At 40.7% G+C, this 27,494-nt stretch overlaps 1 protein-coding gene across 2 annotated transcripts in view; it reads right to left on the bottom strand.

The window, feature by feature from the left end:
• Nucleotides 1-27,494, bottom strand: part of DGKI (diacylglycerol kinase iota) — a gene marked incomplete at both ends in the record, with an annotated part of 452,324 nt that overhangs the window by 60,381 nt on the left and 364,449 nt on the right. For both annotated transcript variants that reach the window (XM_082662462.1, XM_082662463.1), the window contains 5 exons: nt 8,082-8,207; nt 10,681-10,808; nt 11,906-11,946; nt 14,497-14,566; nt 26,104-26,148. In XM_082662462.1, coding sequence (XP_082518588.1) covers nt 8,082-8,207; nt 10,681-10,808; nt 11,906-11,946; nt 14,497-14,566; nt 26,104-26,148 — 410 coding nt within the window. The remainder of the gene's footprint in view (nt 1-8,081; nt 8,208-10,680; nt 10,809-11,905; nt 11,947-14,496; nt 14,567-26,103; nt 26,149-27,494) is intronic.

Below are 27,494 nucleotides of genomic sequence, written 5' to 3'. Positions count from 1 at the left end.
CAAGGACTAAACTTCACTAACACAACCAAAATAATCCAGAGATACATGGGAGACACGCTAACATCTCACTGCATAGGCTTCTAGAAACAATTTTTCCTCCCCCCTCCCCTCCCCCCACCACTGTGCTCATCAACAGGGCACCTACAACCGCTAATACCCACCAGAGTTACCTGCTCGCTTGTAAAATAGCAAGGGTTCCCTGAGTCAGGGATTCAGTGCATCTTTATTATTTAATATGTTAATTCCCTGGATCAAACTGAAGAGCAATTATAGAAAGAACAGAGCAAAATTTCTCATTAATTATTTTGCCCACATAAAGGGACATAGTATCATTATGTGCTTGGCTAGACAGGACAATGACTGGGGGTGAGTTAGGGAAAAAAGAAGAAAGGAAGATACATGTCAGCTAAATGGCATTTTTCCAGCTTGAGCGATTAGCCAGGGAGAGCAAGATTTAGACTAGTCATGCAAGGGACCGTCTCTATCCTGAGAGTGCTGATTTCATCTCTAAGATGTATTCCAGCAAAACCTGTTTCCACTAAGAGGATTAATTTTCTCCGTCTTATCTGATTGTGATGCTCGAAGGATATTTCCACAACCAAAATCACGGCCCAATAGTCTGTCTTCCTTTTGACAACCTGGAGCTTCGACAACAAGCGCAATTAACCGTTTTTTTTAGAGTCAGGCCATCACCTAACGTTCCAAGAAGAAACTGGGCAAAGGAAATAGCTGGAGACAAGAGAGGCATGAAGCTATTACTCCTATGTTCAGTCCAGAACTTCTGAGTTTTGGGAAGAGGTGAATTTCAGGGCTATCTTCTTGATAGGATGGTTCAGAATTATAGATTACACTAAAAAAGGTCAATGTTTCAGTTTAAAGTATTGTTAGGTGTTTTGAATATCCCTAAGTAACTTGCCAGGTTGTACAGACATCCTTAAATACACATTAGGTAGAGTGATGTGCAACTGTCATGGAGTACTGAATTATTTGAGAGGTATTTCTGGTGATATAATGATGAAAAGCAGATACCTGTTTATGGGCAAAAGTTGAAGAAAATAAGCATAGGGCCCTTAAAAAGCCTCTTTTTTTCCTTAGTGGCTTGTGTTTTCATTAATTCTTTAAATATTCATCCTTTTCATATAAAAATAAAAAAGTAAAATCTGGAGAAAGCAGCAAATTCTCTTTCCTCTTGTTTCCAGAACACTCTACACATATATCCATTATAGCACTTATCAGAGGGAACTATAATAATTGGTTTATTATTTCCCCTCTGAATATAAGTTCTTCAAAGACAATAATTTCTCATTTAGTTTTACATCGTCAATGCCTAGGTATATGGATTGCTTCTACCTAGAAGGTGCGGAATACATATTTTCTCAATAAATTAATGACTAACTGAATGGCTCAACCCATTTCTTAGATTCTAGTGAAGTCATAAATCAGACCAGATACATTATAGTTCAATTTTTTATAACTCTGTCTCTTGTTAGAGAGAGAAATACTCCACTGATCATAAAAATCCATCAACCCTGCTTAAGCTAAGCAGGTAACAGATACCTGAGTACACAGATGTCTGGACTGAATGTCTGCCTTTGGTGGTTCCCTACACTGTCTCCCCAGTGTCTTAATTCAGTGGCAAGATCTTTTATTTTTACCTGTGTGACCTTCACCTTAGGTCTTCTAGGCTCAGGACTTGGAGATACTAAGAACATGTGCATTTTTTCCTTTTCTTTTTCTTTTGGGGGTTTTGCACAAACCACAAAACATAAGAACTAGAAAAGATTATTTTTATTCATAAACTAAACAATGCCTTGCAGTCCCTTTACCTGTTTTCCCTTAACCCAGAGGTTCAGAGGTAAGTTCAGAGGTAGGTCTGTCCTTTCCTCAAAGAGGACTTGGAAAGAATATACTAGAGTTTTCACTCAGTGCCTTTTTTTTTTTTATCTCATAGATCATAAAGTTGGGAAAAGTCTTCCTTTGGAATCAGATTCTGTCTGCTAAAATTTTAGTTAATTACTTCCTTATGAATCTCCTGCCCAAATGAAATATAGTCGTTATGAATTGTGGTGCTTCAATTAATGATGAGAGCGAATGTCTTTCCAGAAACATGTTATTTTAGTAGCACTTTCTTAGACACTGAAAACTTTTTTTTTAACTTAAAGACAAATTCCTTATGGTCCTAGCAGTAACAGTGTGAGTCAACTACTTCTCTCCAATTTATTTCAAAATTCTTTCTTAAAGATTGTTTCTGGGGCTTCCCTGGTGGCGCAGTGGTTAAGAATCCACCTGCCAATGCAGGGGACATGGGTTCAAGCCCTGGTCCGGGAAGATCCCACATGCCGCGGAGCATCTAAGCCTGTGTGCCACAACTACTGAGCCTGCGCTCTAGAGCCCCCGAGCCACAACTACTGAGCTTGCATGCCACAACTACTGAAGCCCGTGTGCCTAGAGCCCGTGCTCTGCAACAAGAGAAGCCACTGCAATGAGGAGCCCCTGCACTACAATGAAGAGTAGCCCCCGCTCACTGCAACTAGGGAAAGCCCGAGCGCAGCAACAAAGATCCAATGCAGTCAAAAATAAATAAATAAATATATTTTGTAAAAATATTGTTTTTATTGTGTTCATAGGATTTGAAGATCCTATGTGTTGTATATCCTTCTTTGGAATTGTAGTCTCCCCTAGAGGACCTGTGTATAAGTAGACAGTACACACATACACACACAGACATGGAAAAGCTACATATATTAGAATCAAGCCATCACCTAAAGTTCCAAAAAAGAAACTGGGTAAAGGAAATAGCTGAAGACAAGAGAAAAATGAAGCTATTACAGATACATACATAATATATATATATTATACATATGTATGTATGTCTCCATGAGTTCTGAATCCTGAGTCAACCAATCGCGGATCGTGTACCAAGTTTAGGATCCACAGTTGGCCGAATTTGCAGATATGGATCTGCAAATACAGAGCTTTGACCATGGGACTTGAGCATCCATTGATTTTGGTCCTGGAACCGATTCCCCACAGATACCAAGGTACGGCTCTATAAATCTTTCTTTAAAAATTGTAATGTATCTAAATGGAATTTTAATATAAATGTAACCAGTGCCAGTAATAACAGAAATCTACTTCATTCTGTTTGTTCATTCTGTCTGCTCTCCCTGAAGTAGGAGGGAGGCTGATGAATCTTAGAAGCTAAAGTTAAAACTATGAGAAAACCCTGAGGAGCCGTGCTCCCCTCTCCGGGGGACTGGGGGGGTAGGTTGGGTCAGTTAGAGTTTAGAGGGGAAAGGTGTCTTGAGCAGATGCTGACTGGGTGCCATGGAGGAAGAATGAGCTGGAAAAGCACTGGCGTTGCATTCCTTTCTATCTCCTGTATTTTAAAATTAACCTTCTCAGAATTTTGTCTCTTATTTACCTTTCGAAAGAACCAGTTTTTAAAAATTTTATTCTTGGTTAATCATTTATTTTGTCTGTTTTATTCCCCTTGTCATTGATTTCTATCTTTATTATTTCTCTTCACTCTTGTTTCTTTGTTCTCTACTCTGAGTCTTTATCCAGTTTATCAAATTGAATGCCTTATTTGTATGGAATCATTTTTCTCTTAATAAATGATTTAGAGTCATAAATCATTCTGTGAATACCACTTCTGTTATTTCCTGCAAATTCTGATAAACAGTATTTTCAGTTCTAAGAATTTAAAATTTCCCTTTGATTTTTTTATAGAATTGTTTAGCCTGGTGAACAAGATGTTAAAATTGAACTTTTACTATCTCCAAGTTGACTGGGGCTTTAAGGCTGAAAGCAATAGATGCTATAGTTGTACCTAGAATATTACAATACTTCTTCAGGTCCCTTCACATACTGATTCTTAAATATTCCTAATGGGAAAGTAAATTGTGCAACATGGACCAAAGTTGAAACTGTATAGGGACTTCCCTGGTGGTCTGGTGGTAAAGAATCCACCTTCTTGGGACTTCCCGTTGGCAGTGGTTAAGAATCTACCTGCCAATGCAGGGGACACGGGTTCGAGCCCTGGTCCGGGAAGATCCTACATGCCCCAGAGCAACTAAGCCCGTGAGCCACAACTACTGAGCCTGTGCTCTAGAGCTCACGAGACACAACTACTGAAACCTTGCACCACAACTACTGAAGCCTGCGTGCCTAGAGCCCATGCTCCACAACAAGGGAAGCCACCACAATGAGAAGCCTGCACACCGAAACGAAGAGTAGCCCCTGCTCGCCACAATTAGAGAAAGCCCGCACACAGCAACGAAGACCCAATGCAGCCAAACATAAATAAATAAATACATCTATTAAAAAAAAAAAAAAGATTCCACCTTCCAATGCAGAGGACATGGGTTGGATCCCTGGTTGGGGAACTAAGATCCCACATGCCGCAGGGCAACTGAGCCTGCACCACAACCACTGAGCTTGCATGCGTCAACTAGAGCCCACGTGCCACAAAACTACAAGGCACATGCGCTCTGAAACCCGCGCACCACAACTACAGAGAGAGAAAACCCACATGCCACAACTAGAGAGAAGCCTGCATGCCACAACTACAGGGCCCACGTGCCCTGGAGCCCGCGACGCCACAACTAGAGAGAAGTCCATGCACCTCAACAAAGAACCGGGGCACAGCAACAAAAATAGATCCCACATGCCTCAACAAAGATCCTGCAGCCGCAACTAAGACCCAACGCAGCCAAAAATAAGTAAATAAATAAAAAATTTTTAAAAATGTTGAAACTGTATATACACCCTATGACACAGGTGGACACACGCAAAATGTTCACTGTATTTTTAAATAATAAAATATTAGAAATCAATATCTAAATGGAGGAATAAGTCACGGCATATTTGTATAACACAATATTCTATACCAAATTAAATGATTTAAAATCTACACACATCCACGTAACCAAGGAGGACTCTATGAGGCCGTCCCAGGACAGACCCCTCCCCCATATCTTCTGCTGTAGCTCCTCTCTGAAGTACCTAGATAATAGTATCTGATGCATATTTCCAGACTTTTCCAGATGTTAAAACCACCACCAAATGGAATAAATTAACTACTTGGTGATCATGAGCAAGGAGCCCCACAGACCTTCCGGTGCCTAAGAATTGATCACCATCAACCAATCAGAGAACTGTGCACAAGCTGGTCACATCCCCTGAGACCCCCTCTCCCCTACCTTGCCTTTAAAAATGCTTTGCTGAAACCCTTCGGGGAGTTTGGGTCTTCTGGGCATAAGCCACCAATTCTCCTTGCTTGGCCCTGCAATAAACTTTTCTCTGCTCCAAACTCTGACGTTTCAGTTGTTTGGCCTTACTGTGCATTGGGCACACAAACTTGCATTCCGTAACATCGATATGAATGGATTTTAAACATTTGATGTTGCATGAAGTGGCAAATTCTAAAAGCGTATGCACTGTTCAATACAGGTGATGAAAAGTAAAAAGATAACACAAAACAAAAAACCCCATAAAACAATATATATTTTTATGCTACTGTCTGTTGCTATGGATAGAAAGATTTAATGCAAGTAATAACATAAAACAATAACATGATATTTCAGTGTTGTTGGCACATTAGTATTTACTTGTGGGTAAATTTGCAGCTGTACATATTTAATGTGCATATGTAGTCTTCCTACACTGTAGAATTTTTCACCTTACAAATGCTTACAAAGAGAGATACCAAAGTAAACCTTTCTTGGGCCCTGGGACTCTGGGCACCCTGCCTTTGCACTGGCCCTTCAGGAAAACAGTGCAGTATGGCAGAGTCAGAAGTCAAGCAGACCTCACTCAAACCACAGTTATCTTGGGTGACCTAAGATGAATATTTTAAACTCTATGAGCTTCAGTTCATTCATCTGTTAAGCAATGTGAGATTTAAAAGTTGTTGAAAGATTTAAGGGTAATTTAACCATAGTGCAAAGCACGTAGCAGGTATCAATACCAGCTATTACTGACCTTATTATACATTACATATCTGTATAAAATATATAGTATTACATAATTCCATTGTTCTATAACTGCAATTATACGTATGTGTATCAAAGATGCTCTCTGAAGTAATAAATAAAGAGATGTTCTTCCTAAAGGAATTAATGAACACACACACACAAAAATTTTCAGAATTAATAGACAAACTGGGTAAGGTAGAGTATGTAAATGATTTAAAGCAACCATTTTATTTTGTTCGTACATTCTGTGAGTCAAAGGTTCAGACAGAGCCCAGCGGGGACAACTTGTCTCTGTTACACAGTATCTGGAGGTTCAGGTGGAAAGACTCAAAGCTAGAAGTGAATGTTTGTTTTCTAAGTTACTTGACAGAAAAATGTTTTAAAAAGGAGTCAGCTGCTCTAGTGCATTTGAGGCATAAGGTAGTATAAATATCCAGGAAAACTAGTAGCTGCCAGTGGAAGCTCAAGGAAATATGAGGAGGATTTCCTAAAAGGATAATATAACCCGAATAAAAAATAAGAGTTGATTTTGAGAAAGGGTTTTCAGAACTTGACTATTATATAAAACGGTACATTTATCTGTGATTCTTGGAAAGAATAGTTAACTGTCTTAGAAACAATCTCACGTATCATGATATATATGTTAACATACTATACACAGAAAAATCAGGGCATAGGAAACTAGATTGAGCTCACGTGCCTGAGCTTTTGTTTCCACTTTTGGAAACAGCCTGTATATAAGAATAACTCAATCACTCCTCTGGTTTGTCTAGTCTTAATTTCTATTTCTATGGCTAATTAAAACCCTAATTTTCAAATAAACCTGCCCAAAGCTAGATGGTCACTTTTTTAGCTGTCAGTGGGTGGCTGGCTCAGCCTGGTTCACCAGCCTCAATTCCACATACAAGAGAAATGAAAAAAAATGCCCTGAATTGTAAGCAATCAAATTCCCATCGGAAACTAACAACGCGGTTTAATTAAAAAGGAAAATCCACAGTAATTCATTTTCTCCTTTCCACTCTTCACACACAGAATAAGAGGTAGTACAGAGAAGCAATTAAAACGAAATCACCTTTTGCCCTTGGGGTGTCTGAGTAGAACCTTTACCACCAAAATAATTAGCTTCCGATTTCTCTTTTTCCTCCCCTTTCACACCGAAATTGCTTCCGGTCTTTTCCTCCCCTTTCACACCGAAATTGCTTCCGGTCTTAGAAACAATGCATTGCCCTGCCTCTTCTGTTAACCCTAGACTTCTAAGAATCTCAATCATCTTGTTATTTTGTAAAGATGGTAAGACTGCATAGTTACAAGGCCACTGTCCCTATTCGATTAGGACCTTGAATCGGACTGGGAACCAGCCTGATCTCACGAATTACAACGAACTTATACAACCTCTGAGATGGGGTGACTGGACTGGAGTCAAACAGTGGGTGCACATGACTGTGTCCATGACCACAGGGTGCACCTTGAAGCTGCTTCTGCAAGGAGGGGTGACAGGAGGGAGGATTCTCGGGACACGAGTGTACCAACACGTTGCAAAACTCAGTACCCATCCCTCAGATGAAAGCACACCCACTCTCCTGACCTTTGAACAAATGCTGCATCATTTACCCAGAGAGACTACAAGACTGCACTGCAGCCATCAAAACCACCTGGCAATATTACACATCACAGCCAGAGGCTCAGAACCGGAGACGCATGAAACTGACCTGTCACGGCACATCACAATCTTCACACAAATGAAACACTCTGCATCACTTCCAAACTACTCATGTCACTCTCATGCATGTCCTCACAGTATGGCAAACACAGGGGCATCTGGTAAACACTGGGTTCCAGTAAAGCAAACCCTGGTGAGGTTCAGAGTAGTTGTAGGTCCGTATGCAAGGTCTCACTGAGGCTCGGGAACAAGAGAAATGGAAAGCGAGGCTCCACTGGGAGCTTCGGGGTGAGGAAAAGGGAGCAAGGTGAACAGGGTGACACAATCAGGAGACAGCTGGAGCACCACTGAGAAGAGAATCCTTCCCATTGGCTAGTACCCCACAGAATCCTCTCCCAGCAACCCCAGTGGTACACAGGACAAGAGACAGAAAGAGCTCTTACTGTAGCACTCGGGAGTGGCTGAAATCTTTCAGATCTGAGTCTTCTTCGTAATACGGAGTTATCATTCCCAGCCCACTGTCACTCAGCATGCGTTTCCGGAGGGCAGGATTCCACCAGTCTGTCATTCTGGGAGGGAGGAGAAGGGCAGCAGACATTCAAGGTCAGCCACAGGACTTAGTCTGCTCTTTCTCAGGATGATTCTTGTCTCCAAATGTGAGGACGGAAGTGAATCTTTATTGGGTATTTACGAGGTATTTCACCCTTATTAGTCCGTTTAATTTTCTCAACCATCAGGAACTCTTTGTATGCTGCTGCCCTCTTTATAGATGAGAAAACTGAATTTCAAGATTAAGTAATTTTAGGGCTTCCCTGGTGGCGCAGTGGTTGAGAGTCCACCTGCTGATGCAGGGGACATGGGTTCGTGCCCCGGTCTGGGAAGATCCCACGTGCCGCGGAGCGGCTGGGCCCGTGAGCCATGGCCGCTGGCAATGGGGGGAGGCCACAAGAGTGAGAGGCCCGCGTACCGCAAAAAAAAAAAAAAAAAAAAAAGATTAAGTAATTTTAAATATGACATAGATAAGAAACAATGGCGCCTGATGTAGAAAGACAGGTTAGAAAAGACAAAGCCTAGATTTGCTCTTTCACAGCTTCCCAGCTCTCAGTTTATTTCCAGAGGGGACAATGGAAAAGAAATGAGAAAGGAACGGATTCAAGTTCTCGTGGATTTGCAGGCTACTTTATCTCTGGAGCTAGAGCTGATAGAGAATGACTGAGAGGGCAGAACCCAGGACGAGCTTGGCAAAATGGGCTCACCCTTCACCAGATCCAACGCTACGGCCCCAATCAGGTGGGGTGGGAGGACACCTAGACTCCAGCACCTACCGCTTCTACGGCGGGACGCGGCATCACACCTGCTTTCCCCACAACTGACAGTCCTGACTTATCGTGTGTGGCTTTCCCACTACCTTCGGGACCCCCGGGGTTTTTTATCAGGCCATCCTTCGTGCCTGTCGGCTTTCCCTTCATGCCAGGACAGCTCTGGTATCAGTCGTTCCGGCTCCTAAACACAGCTGTAAATCTGTTCCAGCCGCCACTTCTGTTTTCTCTTGGCCCCGCACAGACTAGGGACGAACCACTGCTATCAGCTGGCCTGGCGGAGTGGGATGCTCAGAAATGGCAGCTGTGGTCGAATTAGTGAACAGGGGTGAACAGGCATGAGGCTTACCTCAAGTGAATGTGTCTGTTAATAGTGTATAAGTATGTGCACACACTTGCATATGCCATTCGAGTGCACGTGTGTGTGCTCTCCAGGGAAATCCTTATTTTCACTCCTTAGCGTCTATGTACCAGTAAACTACAAAAGTTCATTAAACTTCACAAGGGCAAAGGTTTCTGTGTTTTTACTTTTGCACTGTTGTTTCCCAAGTGCTTACAGTAGTACCTGGCACATAAAAAAGCTCTCTAAATAAACATTTCTGAATTGACGAAATAATCTAGAAATGTTAATATGTTTTGGTGGTGCAGTGTGGTGGTTAAAATACACATGGGCTCTAGCATGGAATAGATCTCAACGTCTCCCCTTTATTTTTTGTGCAATACTGGTCAAGTTACGAAAACTCTCTAAACCTCAATTTTGTTATCTATGGATTTAAAACAATAACAGTACCAAATCTGCAGGGTCATTGTGAAATGATGATGACGATTTCAATAACATGATTTTTAATGAGTGTCTACCAAGTGCCACCAACTGCCCTAATTTTACATGTATCAACTCATTTAATTTTAAAACAATTGTCTGAGTAGGTATTATCATGTCCGTTTTACAGATGAGGAAATAAGCATAGAGCACTTAAGATGATTAAGTCACTATGAAGTAATAGTAGGGATATAAGAAAGGCATTTAGCACAGTGTGCGACTCATAATTATAAGTGCTTGATATCTACATGTATCAGGCTGCCTTGATACAGGAGAAAAAAGAGAAGGATGAGGAAGAAGAGGAGCAGAGGAAGAAGAGAAGGGATGTGGAGAAAAAAAATAATTGTCAAACCACCTGTGTCATTTTTTTTTGCGGTACACGGGCCTCTCACTGCTGTGGCCTCTCCCGTTGCGGAGCACAGGCTCCGGATGCGCAGGCTCAGCGGCCATGGCTCACGGGCTCAGCCGCTCCGCGGCACGTGGGATCCTCCCGGACCGGGGCACGAACCCGCGTCCCCCGCATCGGCAGGCGGACTCTCAACCACTGCGCCACCAGGGAAGCCCCACCTGTGTCATTTTTTAATGTGATAATACAGGCATTACAGATGTATATGCACAAACGCAAATACTAGTGTTTTCTAGTTTGGTAGGAAATGCTGGTGTGGTGGGTAAAGAAGCCTCAGACATGACACAGATCTGAGTGGAAAGAGTAATTCTGCCCAGACATTCATAAGACAGACTTAGAATGGAACGAGCTGTACTACACTCTAAGGAAATACAAGAAAACCTGTATTTCAAAATAGTTTGATTTCATTAGAAATGTCAAGTGCAAGGCCAAACCAGACACGGTGTGACCCTGTGGCCAGCCTCACCACCACACCACCAAGGAAGAAGCCCACTCACCCGGAGGCTTGCTCCACCACCAGATCAGGCATTCCTGGGGGTGTCCCTGCCTGCTGTGACAACACCATATCTGGGTCCAGAATAAAAATCTCATCTTGAGAAATCTCCATCACAAAGTGCAAGTGTTCCTAAGGAAGAAAAAGGAGTCTGTCAGATGACTGATAAGGTGTTCACATCCATCATCTGAAGAATAACAAGACAAAGCATTCTTGGTCTTGAGGAATAATGAAATTTTATGACATAGCAAATGACCACAGTGTATTTTCAGAGGCCTGACCAGTGGGCATCCCTCCCAGAAACAACATGGTAGCAAGAGGCTGAGGAAGGGGAGAGTTGAATCCTTCTTGGTTTGGGACTCTGACCAGGATACTGTTAGGTATAACCAGAGATGGTCTTGCCTCTTCTTCTTCCCAAATACTATCAAAGAAGTGACACCCTACATGCAACTTGGTCCAGCATGCATGTACAATGACCTGGACTTCCAGGATCCGGTCAAAGCTAAGTGGCATGGCTAACAACTGGTTTTTGTTTTTTTTTTGTTTTTTTTGCGGTACGCAGGCCTCTCACTGTCACGGCCTCTCCCATTGCGGAGCACAGGCTCCGGACGCGCAGGCTCAGCGGCCATGGCTCACGGGCCCAGCCGCTCCGCGGCATGTGGGATCTTCCTGGACCGGGGCACGAACCCGCGTCCCCTGCATCGGCAGGCGGACTCTCAACCGCTGCGCCACCAGGGAAGCCCTAACAACTGGTTTTATCAGTGGATTCCATTCTGTACCTTCTTTTCCAGTGGGAGCACTAGCTATCATTGGGCATAAGCATTTTTTTTTTCTCATTACTGAACTCTGGGAAGTGGTGAGTTGAAACCAAGCAACATAATATACACTTGAGGTCTCAAATTTGCTAATCAGAAATAAAGTTAAAAAGGCATAAAATTTGGCTAGGAAGCAGTAAAAGTAGCAGTGTGAATGAAGATTTGGAGTGCAGGCTGGTGACAACGTCTAGAAGCCTACCTATCTTCTGGATTCATCTTCAAGGTCAAACCATATCACCTTGAGTCCACAGATCACAAAACACGTGAAGACAAATAACAAGCTCATAGCTGAGACTATGAATACCATTCCAGAGTTTGTACACATTTCAGTGTTTTTGTTGAAAAAAAAAGTAAGAGATTAGTATAGTTCCTGGGGAGTTTTTCTCTTTCACAAATAGGCTCAAGCAAACTTACCTGAGATCTGTCTATTCGATAAAAGCGATCAGCAGAAGTAGCTAGGGAGAAAGAAACGTATACGGCATTCAGAGAGGCCTGTGTTCTGGCACCAGATTTACAACCTTCTCACCTGCGATGACAATCAAAAACCTTACATCCCAGTCAGTCCCTAAATCTACTTAGAAACACTCAGGACTTCACACCTCTGCTGCCGCTATTCCACTGCTTAGGAAGCCCTTCCGCATTACACGTGTCTACCTAAACCATGTCTTAACCCATAGAAAACAAACTTATGGTTACCAAAGAGGAAAGGGAGGGAGGGATAAATTAGGAGTTTGGGATTAAAATATAAACACTACTGTATGTAAAACAGATAACCAACAAGGACCTACTGTGTAGCACAGGGAACTATACTCAATATCTTGTAATAACGTATAATGGAAAAGAATTTGAAAAAGAACTTACACACATAGGGTTGGCCAAAAAAGTTCATTCGATTAATGAATACATTGTTCAATAAAGTTCTTGGTGAAAATGAAAAATGTCTTATTTGTACTGAAAAGCGAACGAAGTTTTTGGCCAGCCCAATATATGTGTCTGAATTACTTTGCTGTACACCTGAAACTAACACAACATTGTAAATCAACTATATCTCAATAAACTGCTTTTAATAATACATCATGTCGTAAGGACCAACTCAAATGCCACCTCTTCTGTGAAACCTTCCTCAGCCCCATCCTCCTTGCCCCAGGTAGAATTTGTTGCTCCTACCTCTATATGCACATTTGCATTTTGTGCATGGTTTATAAAAACTATCTTCACAGAGAACTCTGAGACTAAGATATCTGCCTCTTTAAAGATCTGTGTTTCATTTCTTCTTTTATGTCTCAAGATATCAGCACAGAACCCTCAACAGAGCTGGGACTCAATATGTATTTATCAAGTAAATAAAGCTAGGAAAAACAAAAATAAACAAAAAAATACTGTAGGTAGCCTGACTTCCTGAGGAAGTGATTCTCATTTTGGAAAACAGTTTGAAGATGCAGAGCTTGGGACCACATGTGGTATTAAAGGCATCATTTCACTTTAAAACTGAGTCCCTAAGCCATGTCTGAAGAAAGCTAAAACAGAAAAAGCAAAAATTACTTAAGCAACCCTATAAGGGATTTGCCTGCATCTGTAGTTTGAGGGGGGAAAAAAAACAACTTAATGACAAACTTTGGGCTTCTAGAAATTAATCTGATTATTATCAATATTCAAAAGAATTATGTTCCTCCTCATTTAAATCTATCTAAGAGTCCAGTATTATAAACAGATTTTCTACAAAGTACATAGTACTAGAGGGAAAAACTCAAAATGCAAATAATCATTCAAAAATCATAGATATTTAACGAGTAGCTTCTCTCCAAAGGAAATAAGCTAAGAAATAAGACAATCATGGTTCTTGCCCTCATACTCAGGCAACAGAGTAAAATTTGCTTGAGAAGGACTTTGTCTACTTTGTTCTTTTAACCATGACTGCAATCACCTGTTAAATGTTCTTAACGAAACTATTTCTAGAGTAAAACTAATATCTAGACCATTAACCACACTTGTAATTTTATCTAAGACTGTATATAAAATAGACTATATAGAACAATTCATATACATTTTTGTAATTTTCTTAAATATAAGTTGTTCCTCTGTGGATTCAGGAAAAACAAATGATTGCGCTTCTCATCACTAGGGAATAAAGGACCTGGAAGAAAAGCAGTATAGATTATCTTCAGAGGCAGCTGACAAGCCATTAATGAAAACCGATGTCATGATGTACGTGGATTAGATTTGATATAGATACAGGTGCTCATCTTTAAAAAATATTCACACCCTCACACATCCTGTCATTCTCTTATCCACATTTATATCCTTTCAGATGCACACAAAGCTGAACAAAAGAAAGGTCTACAGTGAAAGCTAAATGTCCACACAGACAAGAGAGATACCGGGTAGTAGATACCCTGGGAGTATCTAAGCAGGAATGTACTGTAAAATGGGTAACTGGATAGAAAAGTGGCATTAGGCAGCATTTAGGGAGACAGAAATGGAAAATGGGCTCATTAACCAATCAGAAGATGACCAACCTACTATACATTCAATAACAGCAGAGCAGATGTGAACACAACTGAAAATGCCTACGCTTTCACAAAAATGTATACCTCATCCTGAAATGATGGTCTACTGAAAATAATATGGAAGTTCCATAATATGCAAACGACATACCAATTAGCACCCGTCCTCGTGCTTTATGGAATCAATCTACTGGCCTGAAGACAAGTACTCAACACGTTTTTGGAAAAGGGGCATGAAAGGGAAATAATCACCTTGAGCAATTTGATGTTGAGAAGTTCGGCCAGATTAACCAACTTGCTTTGAGGGAGATAACTTTAGGAAAGTGTGTTGCGACATCAGTAAGTTCACATCGTTTGAGATGCAAGTACCAATCACGTGAAGGGCCATGTGAAGGGCTTCTGAATAGTCTTTTGGAAAATTAGAGTCCACTCTATCCATCAATACCTTGCCCTTGTGGCTTCCCCAATCCCCACCCCTCCAGGAAATACAGAAACACTCACCATCTAGAAAGCACCATCGTGGGGAGAGTCTCTGAGCTGAGAGCGCCCTGGGGAAGGAGGTTTCGTGGTCCTGGAAAGAAACATACACATCCTGGTGGCTCCATCTGAATGACCTGAGGGGCGTCCCTCACTCCACATTCTGCCCCATCACCTATTTCTAAGAGTAAGCATCCTTTACTACACAAAGCGCTGGTGAGAGATGGAAGCATACTTTTCACTGCAAGGACACACGGGGACTCTGCTTTGAAATGAATGATTTCACATAACAACTCCCATATCACGTTTCCAGGAGATTTACAATCATTCCATTAAACATTCATAAATTATACAACTTGGGACATGTACTTCCTTTGGAGACTCTCTTTCCCTTTATGAAGCTGAGGAACTAGTGGCAGCTGGCTGTCATCTGTATTTCGGTTCTCCACATAGGTATAAAAATGTCCCCTACTAAAAGAATCTGTGCCGTTAATAATTTTTAAAAACATGAAATGCACATTCTAGTTTACAACACATGATTTGGAGCATTCTGGCTCTGGCTCATAGCGAAATTGAGATCACGGACAGAAATGGAACAAATGACGAGGGAGGCCAGGTCTCCGCAGGAGGACACTGGGAGTTTGACCCTTACGAGAGATTTGAGATGTTCAAATAGAAGGAGAATCCTTGGAGTGAGGCTAGGTGTCCATGATCTTGTGTGTACAGAGGGGAACAGGGGAAGGAAACGGGAAGAACACAGAAGAGATAAGAAGAGAGCGAATCAGGGGTTGCACTGATTTCTCTGGAAGTCTAATCTGCCCCACGTGATCCTCAGGCAAAGCTTCTCCCTAAATCAGTGGTTCTCAAAAGTATGAACACCGGACTAGCAGCATCAGCTGGGAGGTTGTTAGAAACAGAAATTCCCAGGTGCCACCCCAGATCTACAGAAACCCTGGGGGTGACACTCAGCCATCTTTGAGGTGAGTCTGATGTATGCTAAAGTTTTAGAACTATGGGCCTAAAGTTACGGGGACAAAAAGGTCCATTATTAGAAATCTTGGGTAGATGGAGTTTTTATATGAATGCATTCTGCCAATTAAATAATTAATAGAGGAAAAGTTGATCTTACTCAGGACTGGTACCAAGATTTATATGTAGAGATACAGAAGTGATACAGCTATGGATACAGAGATAAATATGTAGTCCTCGTTTTTTGAATCAGCTTTGGGCTAAATGAAATCGTGACATGTACCTATTTATATGAGAATTGTGTTTAACATTTTGAGAATTATATTTTGACACATGTGATATCTTGTTTTCAAAGGAACTTAGGGTTCTTAATGTGTTTTCATAAAACATCTAAAGCAACTAACATGTCTCAGTTTAGTGAGAACTGTAATTATAAATCGAGAAATTCGAAAACGATCTGAAACATTTAGGGGCAACTGTGAGGGCTAATAAACAAAGATGTCAAACAGAAATGTGACTTCCTTCTATAAGAGTGAAGGGACATAAACACCGAGGATACTTTCTGAATTTTGATGTCGAATGTGCTACAGAGACCGCCATGAAAAGTATCAGAATTTCCCTAGGTAAAAATTGACTCTGCAAGAATACAGAAATGCTTGCTTTTTTAATTTTGAAAACCTAAAGACTGATAGTGTTATTGCTAGAATATTCAAATTCAGGAATGCTGGCTATAATTTAGTTTAATAAAAGGCAGGTTGATATATTGCCTCAGCCGCACAACCAGCTTACCACAGGCTGTTAACATAATATTGATATAATTGCATACATTTTCACGTGTGAGTGTCTGTGTATCTGGAGAGTTTTATGTATGTACCTGACTTATTTTGCTTATTTTTCTGTTCGTTTATTTACTCTGTATCTTGATGCACAAAGCATTTGATATAACTCAATTTCCTTAAAGGGGTTTTGCTTAAAGAGAATGTTATGTTGGCTCTGTGAAAACATTTTTTAAAGCCATAGAGCTCTTTAAAACACTTCAAATGGGTTCAACAATTCTTGAACTCCCAGCAATTTCCTGTAAATTTGGTGTGTCTATATGTATGTGTATTTTCCACTGCTTTCCATAGATTATCAAAGTGATCTGAGATCCCCGAAAGGTTAAAAAGCTACTAATTTAAATAATCAAAGTTTATATCAGAGGGGATTCAACAAAATAAGAAGATTCTAATCATTAAAATGCCTTAATGATATCCAGACTTACAAAAATAGGAATGACTATTTCAAAGGTACTGAAATACCTTTAGAGTATCAAACACCTGAAGCTCTCTGAGCAGCTGGCTTTTCTCCTACCATCTACTCTACTATTCTTCCTGAACCTCTTTTCTGGGATCTAAGAGCAAGCCGTAAATGAAGAATCGCAGCTTTGAGAATTTAAGTAAACTCACAGAAGTATCCATATATTAAGGGGTAGAGTTATAATTCAAATACAGGCCTCTCTTACCACAGAAGCCATAATCTTAAATCCCAGGTTTATGGCTTCTAAAGGAATTACTATCATTTGGGGTTTTGAAGGATGGATGGGGTTTGTATAGGTCAAGTTTGAGAGAAGTTTTTTTTTTTTTTTTTTTTTAACTCAACTCAAGCAAAAACATGAGGGAAGCAAAAGAAAGGATGACCTTAATGGTTATAAAGACTTCTTTTGCCTCTGGTGTTGAAGAATTTTCCATAGTTTCAGCTTTTGTTAACTGTTAAACTAATCTTCAGTATTTCTTAACAGGTAGTTCACTGCCTGGTAACTCGGAATTTTTCCTCCCTCAAATTCCCCAGCCATGTTACTACCTACTCTCCACCCCCATGTACCCATCTGCTTAAGAATCCCCTAGAAATATGGTAATCAATGGGAACAACAGAGACAGAGAGTCCAGAGACAAGGAACTGAGACTACATTCATGTAAAGAAAATTCTGATTATAGAGTTTAGATAGCTTCACTGTATGTATTATGTGACTGCAATTAGAAACTCTATACAAGTATGGCGAACATTAACAGATGGTTTAGCATGTGATACAGTTACAATTCTGCCACAACTTTATATTCAAATCTGTACAATGATGCTTATTGCAACATTGTTTTTTCAGGCAGAAACTGTATACAACATAAATGTCTATCCACAGAGATAAGGTTAAATCTATATCATGAAACAGAGGAGCAGTTTTAAAAGACTGAGTTATAGCTTCATGTATTAGCAAGACAATGTCCATGGTATGTTACTGTTAAAAATAAATTGTGGTATAATATGTATAGTGAGTGCATAAGAAATGTAAATCCATTTTTTTTCAAAAACCAACAAAACCCCATACGTGTATGATGTACATCTATGTGTGTAACTTTGTATCAATGTGGAGAAAGGTACAAAAGGGTACACACCAGAAAGGTACTGTCATAAGGTCTACTTTGGGTGGGCAGTTAAAAACCAAGCAGAAGTCTAGAATTATGTGCAACTGGAAAACTAAGATAAGCCAGGATTATAAAACCTGGCAGACTTCATGACACAAGAAGCTAATGAAAGTCAAGAGAAATACCTTGAGAAATGTCTCTAAGAGGCACATGAAAAGATGCTCAAAATCACTAATTATCAGAGAAATGCAAATCAAAACTACAATGAGATATCACCTCACACCAGTCAGAATGGCCATCATTAAAAAATCTGCAGACAATAAATGCTGGAGAGGGTGTGGAGAAAAGGGAACCCTCCTACACTGTTGGTGAGAATGTAAATTGGTACAGCCACTATGGAGAACAGTATGGAGGTTCCTTAAAAAACTAAAAACAGAGCTACCATATGACCCAGCAATCCCACTCATGGGCATACATTCAGAGAAAAACATGGTTTGAAAGGGTACATGCACCCCAATGTTCACTGCAGCACTGTTTACAATAGCCAAGACATGGAAGCACCCTAAATGTCCATTGACAGATGAATGGATAAAGAAGATGTGGTACGTATATACAATGGAATATTACTCAGCCATTAAAAAGAATGAAATAATGCCATTTGCAGCAACACGGATGGACCTGGAGATTATCACACTAAGTGAAGTAAATCAGACAGAGAAAGACAAGTATCATATGATATTGCTTATATGTGGAATTAAAAAAAAAAGTTACAAATGAACCTATTTACAAAACAGAAATAGACTCATAGACTTAGAGAACAAACTTATGGTTACCAGGTGGGAAGGGTTGGGGGAGGGATAGATTGGGAGTTTGGGACTGACATGGGATTGACACACTGCTATATTTAAAATAAAATGCCTTTCCATGAAAAAAAAAAAGAGAGAGAAATACCTTGAGGACCTTAATATCAAAGATGAATGTATACTGGGTGGATTAAAAGTAGAGCAGGAATAAAGAGAAGCAGATTGTCAAAAAGGAATTCGCAATAACCCAAAGCCAAGATCTGTAAACTTCTTTATACTCTGATGGTACCAACTAATGACAACCGCAGAGCTGATGAGAGTCTTCTGTACTCACGTAACTCCTGCAGATTGTCTACCTATACCCGTTTCTCCTACTCAAAAAAGAGAATCAGAATACACGCGAGTGGTAGTGATGTTAGTCTAGAGGTTAAGGAAAAACTTGCTGTGGTGTTGCCTTAACTCACATTGCTAACGCACTGTAGGTATTACATCAGGTAACCTGTGTCCTCACAGAGGGCCTGGCACACAGGTAGAGTGGGTGACCCTGGCGTTAAGAAATCCTGGATTCAGGGGCAGCAGGAGGGTGACCAGCAGCACAGTGCAGACCAGGAGTCAGACTTGAGCAGGAAAAGGGGATATAAGGAAACAAAATAGCCCCTAGCAGGAGGTCAAGGCTGGCCGCCAGGATTTCATGGGGCCATGGACCCATAGTCTCATGGACCCACTACGATGGACGTGGCAACATCCTTGCCAGCGACAGTGAAGAGAAAGGTCAGACATATGTTTGCTTTGTGAATGCTGCACATTAAAGTCAATGTACAAAGACAATTTCTGATGGAGCCAGAAAAGAAACTCAAAAATATGCACCTTTCAACAGTATCTGACTGTAGACACTTGAGAAATGTGATTGTGTGAAACAGCTACATTTCAGGAGACAGTCACATAATCCCCTGAGCTGTGCCACTAACAATCACATCAACAGCCTTCAGTACTAGTTTAGGGCTTCTCGTCTCCTCAGTCCGCTCAAACTGCATAATCAAATCAATGATTCAGCAAAGAGGTAAGATACTTGACTTGCTCATTTTGTGACCTTTTATTTTTCTTCATATAAATGGTATGATTTAGATGAACGCAACTGTCATTGCTCTACAGTGTAGGCAGAATGATATAACCTTGGACATAACCATGCTCCTTTCTGTCTTCTAAAATTGCATCCTCTTTAAATAAATACTATTAACAAAACTACACATTTCAAAAGTCCCTGATATGTGCATTTTCTCTTTTGATGTATGCTAATGGAAAATCTGTTTCTCACGCTAAAAATATAGCACGCACAAAAGCAAACCTGATATTTCTTACATATATTTTTGAAAGTCAACTGGCATGAATTATATGTAATGGATAGGGAAATTATGTGAACCACATATGCCAAACTTGCCCTTAATTTACATTCAATTACTGAGAGCTGATGCACACATAATTTAATGATTCCGCAGCAGCCCCATTATACACTCCAGTAGGTTATCCAATTAAGCAATATTCACCTAGCATTTAACTACACTTCTACTGCGAATGAAATTCTTTTTCTTTCATAAAATTTAGGGAAGATGTATGCAGAGGCAAACTAGAGGTTCCTTTGAATTGGGAATCTCTGCTTCACTGAACAATGTCTACTCAATAATCACTACTTTTAAATGTCTTATGTATAGATCCAAATTTCTTACGTATCCATCCAAATTTCTCCTCTGCCTGCCTTGATATTTTCTGCACTCAACCCATCTATTCAATCATTTTTTTTCTCTCTTTCCATCACCAAGTTGTATATCAATATCTCTTCATTCTTGGTGAATAGACCATCAGGGATGATTAGAAATGTGCATTTATGCATCTGTGTCCAACTACAGTCCCACTTAATGGACTTGCTACTGTTTTGTTTTGTCTTTCAAAACTCTCACTCTTCAAACCTACTGCTTTACCACCCACAACTCCTGCAGCAGAAGAATGTGCAGAAATGGAATAGCCATTACCAACCCAGCTTTGAAAGATGAAGAAACAGTGATGGTGTGGTACAAGATGGAAATGAGAGAGATTCCAACATTTTCAAGAGCCCTCTTCTGGTGAGAAAGTCTTCCATTAACAACAACAACAGCTGTGTGTGTGTGTGTGTGTGTGTGTGTGTGTGTGTGTGTGTGTGTGTGTGTGTGTGTGTGTGTGTGTGTGTGTGTGTGTGTGTGTGTGTGTTAGCTGTCTTGCCTTCACTTGTAACAGCAAACAGACCTGGCCCCAGGCAAGTCTTACTTTAATTCTCCATTTGAGCCATTTCTGACAGTTTTGATCTAGCCGCCCCCCCCCAAAAAACAACATGCACCAAATTTCCTAGCTAACTCCTGTCCTTCCCTAAGACAAGATAGAGTAATTCCCAGGGGGACTCCCTTGAACTTGTTTCCATCCATCCATTCAGACTCTTCTAGAATCCAGAAAACAAATTAAGGAGGAAGAGATTTCAGATAATAGAGAGAGATGAATAAGGGCAGCCAATATGAAGGGAAGGAGAATAAATCAAATATTTGTGGGCACAGGCTGCTTGCCTAGGACTAGACAGAGCTCTGATGGACTATAACACGGACCTATCCTCCAGGAGAAGAGCACGTACGCAGGAAAGAAAAAAAAAGAGATGAAAGGATGAACAAATGGCTGTAGACTCAGATCTGATCAGGAGTGTTTTCTTGTGAAAGTGAAAGCTGTAAAGCCTCTAAAGGAAGAAAGAACTTTTTGAAACTGTTATATCTTCTGTGAAACATTCCAACCATTCGAGTGCTATTCTAAGTAAATGAACTTTTTTTTTTTTTTTTTTTTTTTTGCGGTACCCGAGCCTCTCACTGTTGTGGCCTCTCCCGTTGTGGAGCACAGGCTCTGGACGCGCAGGCTCAGCGGCCATGGCTCACGGGTCCAGCCGCTCCGCGGCATGTGGAATCTTCCCAGACCGGGGCACGAACCCGTGTCCCCTGCATTGGCAGGCGGACTCTCAACCACTGCGCCACCAGGGAAGCCCTAAGTAAATGAATTCTTAAAGCGGAGGAATCACCTGAATAGATCCAATTTCACCTATTATTGAGTCCTACTGTATTTATTAACACCTCAAAGTATTAGCTCATTCTGTGTGCCAACTACGTTGTACCCCATAGAAACGGGGAAACCCTGAGTGTCTACAACACCCCTAACTGTTCCTGGTCCCATTGCTCCACCATATCCACAGATATGTCTTTCTACTTCCTTTATTCCTCCTGCTCTTCTTCCCACTTTCTTTCTTCCTCTAGCACTTTCATCTGCCTGGTCCCCAGTCATGCCCTGAGAGCCATCAGAATGACTCAGGATTTCTTAAACCCATCACGACTGACATTTGGGGGGCTAGATAACTCTCTGTTGTAGGGGACTGTCCTGTGCATTGTGACATGTTTAGCAGCATTCCTGACCTCTACTCAGTAGATTCCAGTAGTACCATGTCCCCTAGTCATGACAAACAAAAATGTCCAAATTGCCCAATGTCCCATATGAGGGGCAAATCTCCCCCAGTTGACAATCACTAGAATGAATCTGCCTCTATTCCTTAGTAACTTTATGACTTGGAGTTAAGAAGGGACATAAAGAAGTCCAGGGAGGGAGCAGAGAAGGAATAATTTCATAGTAGGTGGCTTCAGGAAGCATCTTCATTAAATAGGTATGCAGAGTCCAATTTCCCTATGAATTCTAGTTTATTTGCCAAGCTCAAGAGTATCCCGAATCTGCAAGCACAGTGCATTTTGCTTGTCAAGTTATAACTTATCAGTTACGGGTTACAGGAGATGCATTAGGATGGAGGGGCCTTAGTGTTTTGACCTCAGAGATGGTGCAGGCAGGAATATTCAGCAGGCTATAAATATCCAGCATATTCTTGTATAACCTATTATGCCTTGTTAGGTTAATACAAGGTGTCATTTTTGAGACCTAGTACTTTGTTGGCAATTCACTATGAATTCGGGAAAGGAAGAATCCAAAGCAAAGAAATGCTTAAATGGCTGGGAAATGCCATATGGCTCACTAATAAGGTGTCTTGGGCACTTGTACACCTTTCCAAATGCTGATTTTCTCTTGAGTTTCTTCTAGCCTTAGAAAACCGTCAGCTAAAATCCCAACTGCAAATTAGTGAGCCCACTGGAATTTCTCAAGTTTTTAAACTTACTGGTGTTTATTCATTCCATCACAGTTGATTCTCAAGTATATTTAGCTCCATTGCATGCATAAGAAAGGTCATTAAAAAGCATTGAAGGCTTTTTGCCGTCCATGTTTCTTACAGGTCTTTCTCCTAATCGCCCTCTAACTCTCACTGACGCAGACTAGAGATGCTGATATTACCAGTTTCTGCATTAGGAAACACAAGATCTAGTGCTAAATTTCCTGCCAGTTGGTTTTGTCACTTTCTACATAAAACTAATACACCTCCCCCATGTATTTTATACGTACCCTCGGGAAAATATAGAAATCAGTCTATGTCATCTCAGCTTCTCCACACCATCTGACACATTTCATTACTTCTTCCTTTTTTGAAACACATTTCAATTTTGGTTTTCATGATACCACCTTCTCCTGGATTTCCAGCTGCCCATCTGTTTCCATGACCCTTTTGGACTGATTGTTCTCTTAAACTTGTGCTCTTCTTCACCACTCAGTAGACAGATATGACAACGGGCCCTTTTCTTTCTTTCTTTTTTTTTTTTGCTGTACGCGGGCCTCTCACTATTGTGGCCTCTCCTGTTGCGGAGCAACAGGCTCCGGACACGCAGGCTCAGCGGCCATGGCTCACGGGCCCAGCCGCTCCGCGGCATGTGGGATCTTCCTGGACCGGGGCACGAACCCGCGTCCCCAGCATCGGCAGGCGGACTCTCAACCACTGCACCACCAGGGAAGCCCTGGGCCCTTTTCTTTATGCAAACTCTCCCTGAGTGAACTCCAGCCCCATAGTTTCAACCAAATACCATTCATTTGCTAAGGACCCTCAGATTTCTATGTCGAGGCCTGAATTTTTTCAATAAGCTTTGAAAGTCATACATCCAATTTTCTACTCACCAAAACCTCTTGCATCTAATAGGCATATTAAGATTGCTATAGCCAAAAAAGAACTCTTTATTCACCATCCCTCCAACTCATTCCTTGTCCTGTCTGCCCAAGATCCCAGCCAAATGGGAAAGTTTATATCCCCTCACTCCTTACCTCAACCAGCTCTCTGTCGCTCTGCTTAGGAAATTTCCTCACCACCCTCTCCCTACTCTCAGGCCACGCTAATTCAAACACTGTCTCCCTCAGTTAAACTTCCTGCTTAATGCACAGTTCTGGGGTGTCCCTAGACCTCTTATTCCAACCTTCTCTTAATACCCAAAAGGCTCCTGCTTGTTATAATTCTTCAAGGAGGGGTGTGGGGCGAAGTAACACTCCTGAAACTCATCTTTGATCGCTGCATTGGTTATCCTATGTGGTCAGTGCACAAACCTTTTGTGCACTGACCACATAGGATAAATGTCACTTTTGAAGTGACATTTATAATGCAGCAGTTTTGACACCAGGGTTTGACCTTACTGCAAATAAACAAAAAACAGAAAGATTTTGATATAGGTAAGTACCATTAATCCTTCTGCATGTTTTTATTAACAAATAATCAATAAGATCAATATCCTTATCATATTCTAGAGTCTCAACCATCCCCTGATACCTGTGGATATGTACAAACATGGCATAAAGAAAACATGGTAGAAAATATCCCTATATCAAAACTCTTAAGCCAAAATGACTACATTGAATAAGCCGGGATAATAAAGAAATGTATCAGTTTCATAAAACTAATCAGAATAAATGTTTTAGATACTTCGGTTCAACTGCAAAGGTTTAAAATGTCCATGTGTAAAAATTAAAAATTCTAGAAAAGAAGACCCTTAAAATCTTATAGCTACCAGTGCCAATCCTTAAAGGGTGGAAATCAGCTCCGACTTTAAAAATACTATACTTTAAAAAAGAAAATGACACCTAGATAGTGGCTCCAGGTAAATATGCAAATAATGGATACAAGAAATGTTGTGCTCTATCTAAAGAATAAAGTAGAAATTTGTCTTCTAATGGTTGGTAAAAAAAACAGTCCGAGAAGTAGACTTTATTTTCTCATTGTAAACACATCCTAAGTGAATTCTCATCCTTTCTATTGCAGCCAGATGGAAGACAGGACTCTGGAATAGTGGGGTACTTTGAGCAATAAACACACAAACAAGAACACCAGGCCATTTCTGTCATCCAGCCTCAGGATAATCAGGCCGCTTTGACTGAGGGTACAGGCTATCGACTGGCAGGGGAAGAAAGTCACCTAGAGGCTACAAGGCACAGAGAGTTTTTTTTTAATAGTTGTTTTTTGCTGTTTTGGCAAAAGGATGCTTAACTAGGGGTTTCAGGTGTAGTGTAATAGACACCAAAACCCAAAGTGGGGCGCTGCCAGATTTAGACATTTTAAGTCCTTCCCCCACATGGAGAGAGGTATAGAGGGTCTAGGAGAAGATTTATTTGGAGGGTGTCATGAGCATGCTGTGACTCCCACACACCCCTCCTAGCCGGCAAGGGTACTGGGCTTCTCAGAGAGAAGGGCTTTTATGGGACGACTCAGACAGCTTTGCATACGCCCCTTCCAGTTTGGGGTGATGCTGTGCATTGGTATCTAAATCATGCCTGGGAAATCTAATGGGAAGAGGATGGCTGGAGGGGCTCGTACCGCACAGTAAGGGTGGGAAAGTGGGGAAGAGACTGCACTCCCAAAGAGTGTTGGGGCAAAGGGTCACTGAGCGTTCTCCCAGGAACCGGATGTGGGTTATTAGAGGCAGGCTGGGTTTATTGGATCCTGTCCAAGAGATCAGGATGGGACAAACAGATTGCATTTTAGAAAGTTGGTTTCATGGTTGCAGAAGCAGGGAATTTACTTTCCTGGATGTGAATGAGAAACACACAGCCCCGGTTGCTACTGGCAGCCATCTTGGACCAGGAAAACGTCTTGTGCAGAGGTGAAATGTGACAAAAAACGGAGAACAGAGCAGAAAAACCAACAGAACATAAAATCCACCCTGCATCTGAACTTTGTGCTGATGTGAACCAACAGACTCCCTGTCAAGCTAGTTTGAGTTGAGTTTTCTAGTATTTTTCACTGAAAGCCCTTCATTTTATAATCTTTCCTAAATGATCTGGGAGAACAGTCACAGCCCAAGTTTGCACTAAACTAGGACTGTCCATTTTGCAGGAAAATGCAAAATAATCAGAATGCCAACTTCATCTTGGTTCTTGGAGTGAACTCTATCCCTACGGGAGGATGTGGACTCTAATCCAAATGAGACATTAATTGACAGATGGACTTCTTTTGGATGGAATGTAAGAAACAAGGAGAGTCAATTATATGTTACCTGGTAATGAACTCTCTGGGAGCCAGAAGAAACTGACTGCAGGTCCTAATGAGAAAATGGAAAAAAAAAAAAAATAACCCATACACCTTAAGATTAGTTTGAACAAACTGCCTCAACTCCATCAACTAAACGCCCAATTTTATATTATTAAGCCCATCTGGAAAGCATCTTACTTTCCCCAGTCCCCCAAGGTTAAACAAAGAAGATAATGCCAAAAATAATAAAAGCACACCCAGTTGGACTAAGAGAAGAAAGGCCATTTAGCTATTGAAACTTATAAATCCTAAATAGCGTTTAGAGGTAAGTGATATAATTTCAAGGATAGAGAAGACCAAAAGTAAAAGACAGGCGATTTTGGTGTAATAAATGGGGATCCTAGTTAACTTGCACCTGGACTTTTGGTTTGTGCAGTAAGCTACTTAAGCCCCCTTAGGCACTTAGGAAGAATTTATTTATCTAAGACCAAAAACATACTGTCAGGATAATTGTGTTTATACTGACAAGTTGCTTGGCAAACACAGGATTTCATAGACTGAAAAGAAAAAATCACTGTCCAGCTCTGCATTATCACGAAGTGCAAATTAACAGGGTTGAAATTAATGAGGCTTTACTGGAAGATTCTGAGAGCCAGGCTCCTTTTATAAAGTTTTATAACTAAATTGTCATCACTGTCATGTCCTGCAGGCTTCCTTGTTAACGAGCATGGTGATTCTATTTACAGATGTCAGCAATCCTGGCTACCTGGGTACCTGCTTCCCACAGGCTTTATCAACTTACTCTCTGAGCCCAAGTTTAAAACTTTTCCTCTTTATTTGTGCTTGCTCTTTCCTTTTTTTTATTCTTTTTTTTTTAAGAATCCTACTTTTAGTTGTTGAATATTGGTGTAATAAGCGTAACAGTAAGTTAATTTTCAACAAAGTCAATTCATCAGTCATATATTTTGCTACTGTGGAATCTTAAGTTACCCAAGTGTTTAAAAAAAAAAGCTTGGTATCAATTATGAGTCACTTTTTTTATTGCAGGGGTTTTTTTTGAGGGAAGTTCCACAATAAAAGACCAACATTATTTTGAAAATATGAGTTACTATATGTTCTAGGATTGATTTGGACCTGAGTCACATGTTAAAAAGTTCACAAATTTTTACACGTTAAATTTATCTTTGGTAAAAATAGCCAAGTGAAGCCACAAGTATAAACTTTGTTGACTTTTCTTCTCTCACCCTTATTAGTATTCACAGTTTGGCAACTATCTCAAAATATTCTACATTCCCAGTTCCATCTCTATCCTTCACAATGCTGAAGAGAAAAATTGGTAATTTTTACATTCCTTTATGCCTCCTACCTGAGTTTATTTCCACCAAGAGAAACAGACTCTAATGTTCAAAGCTAAGT

This window comes from Grampus griseus, assembly GCF_964374135.1.
Source record: "Grampus griseus genome assembly, chromosome: 9".
Classification (NCBI taxonomy): Eukaryota; Metazoa; Chordata; class Mammalia; order Artiodactyla; family Delphinidae; genus Grampus; species Grampus griseus.
The sequence above is the reverse complement of the archived record's forward strand: the minus strand, read 5'-3'. Positions and strand labels throughout refer to the sequence as shown.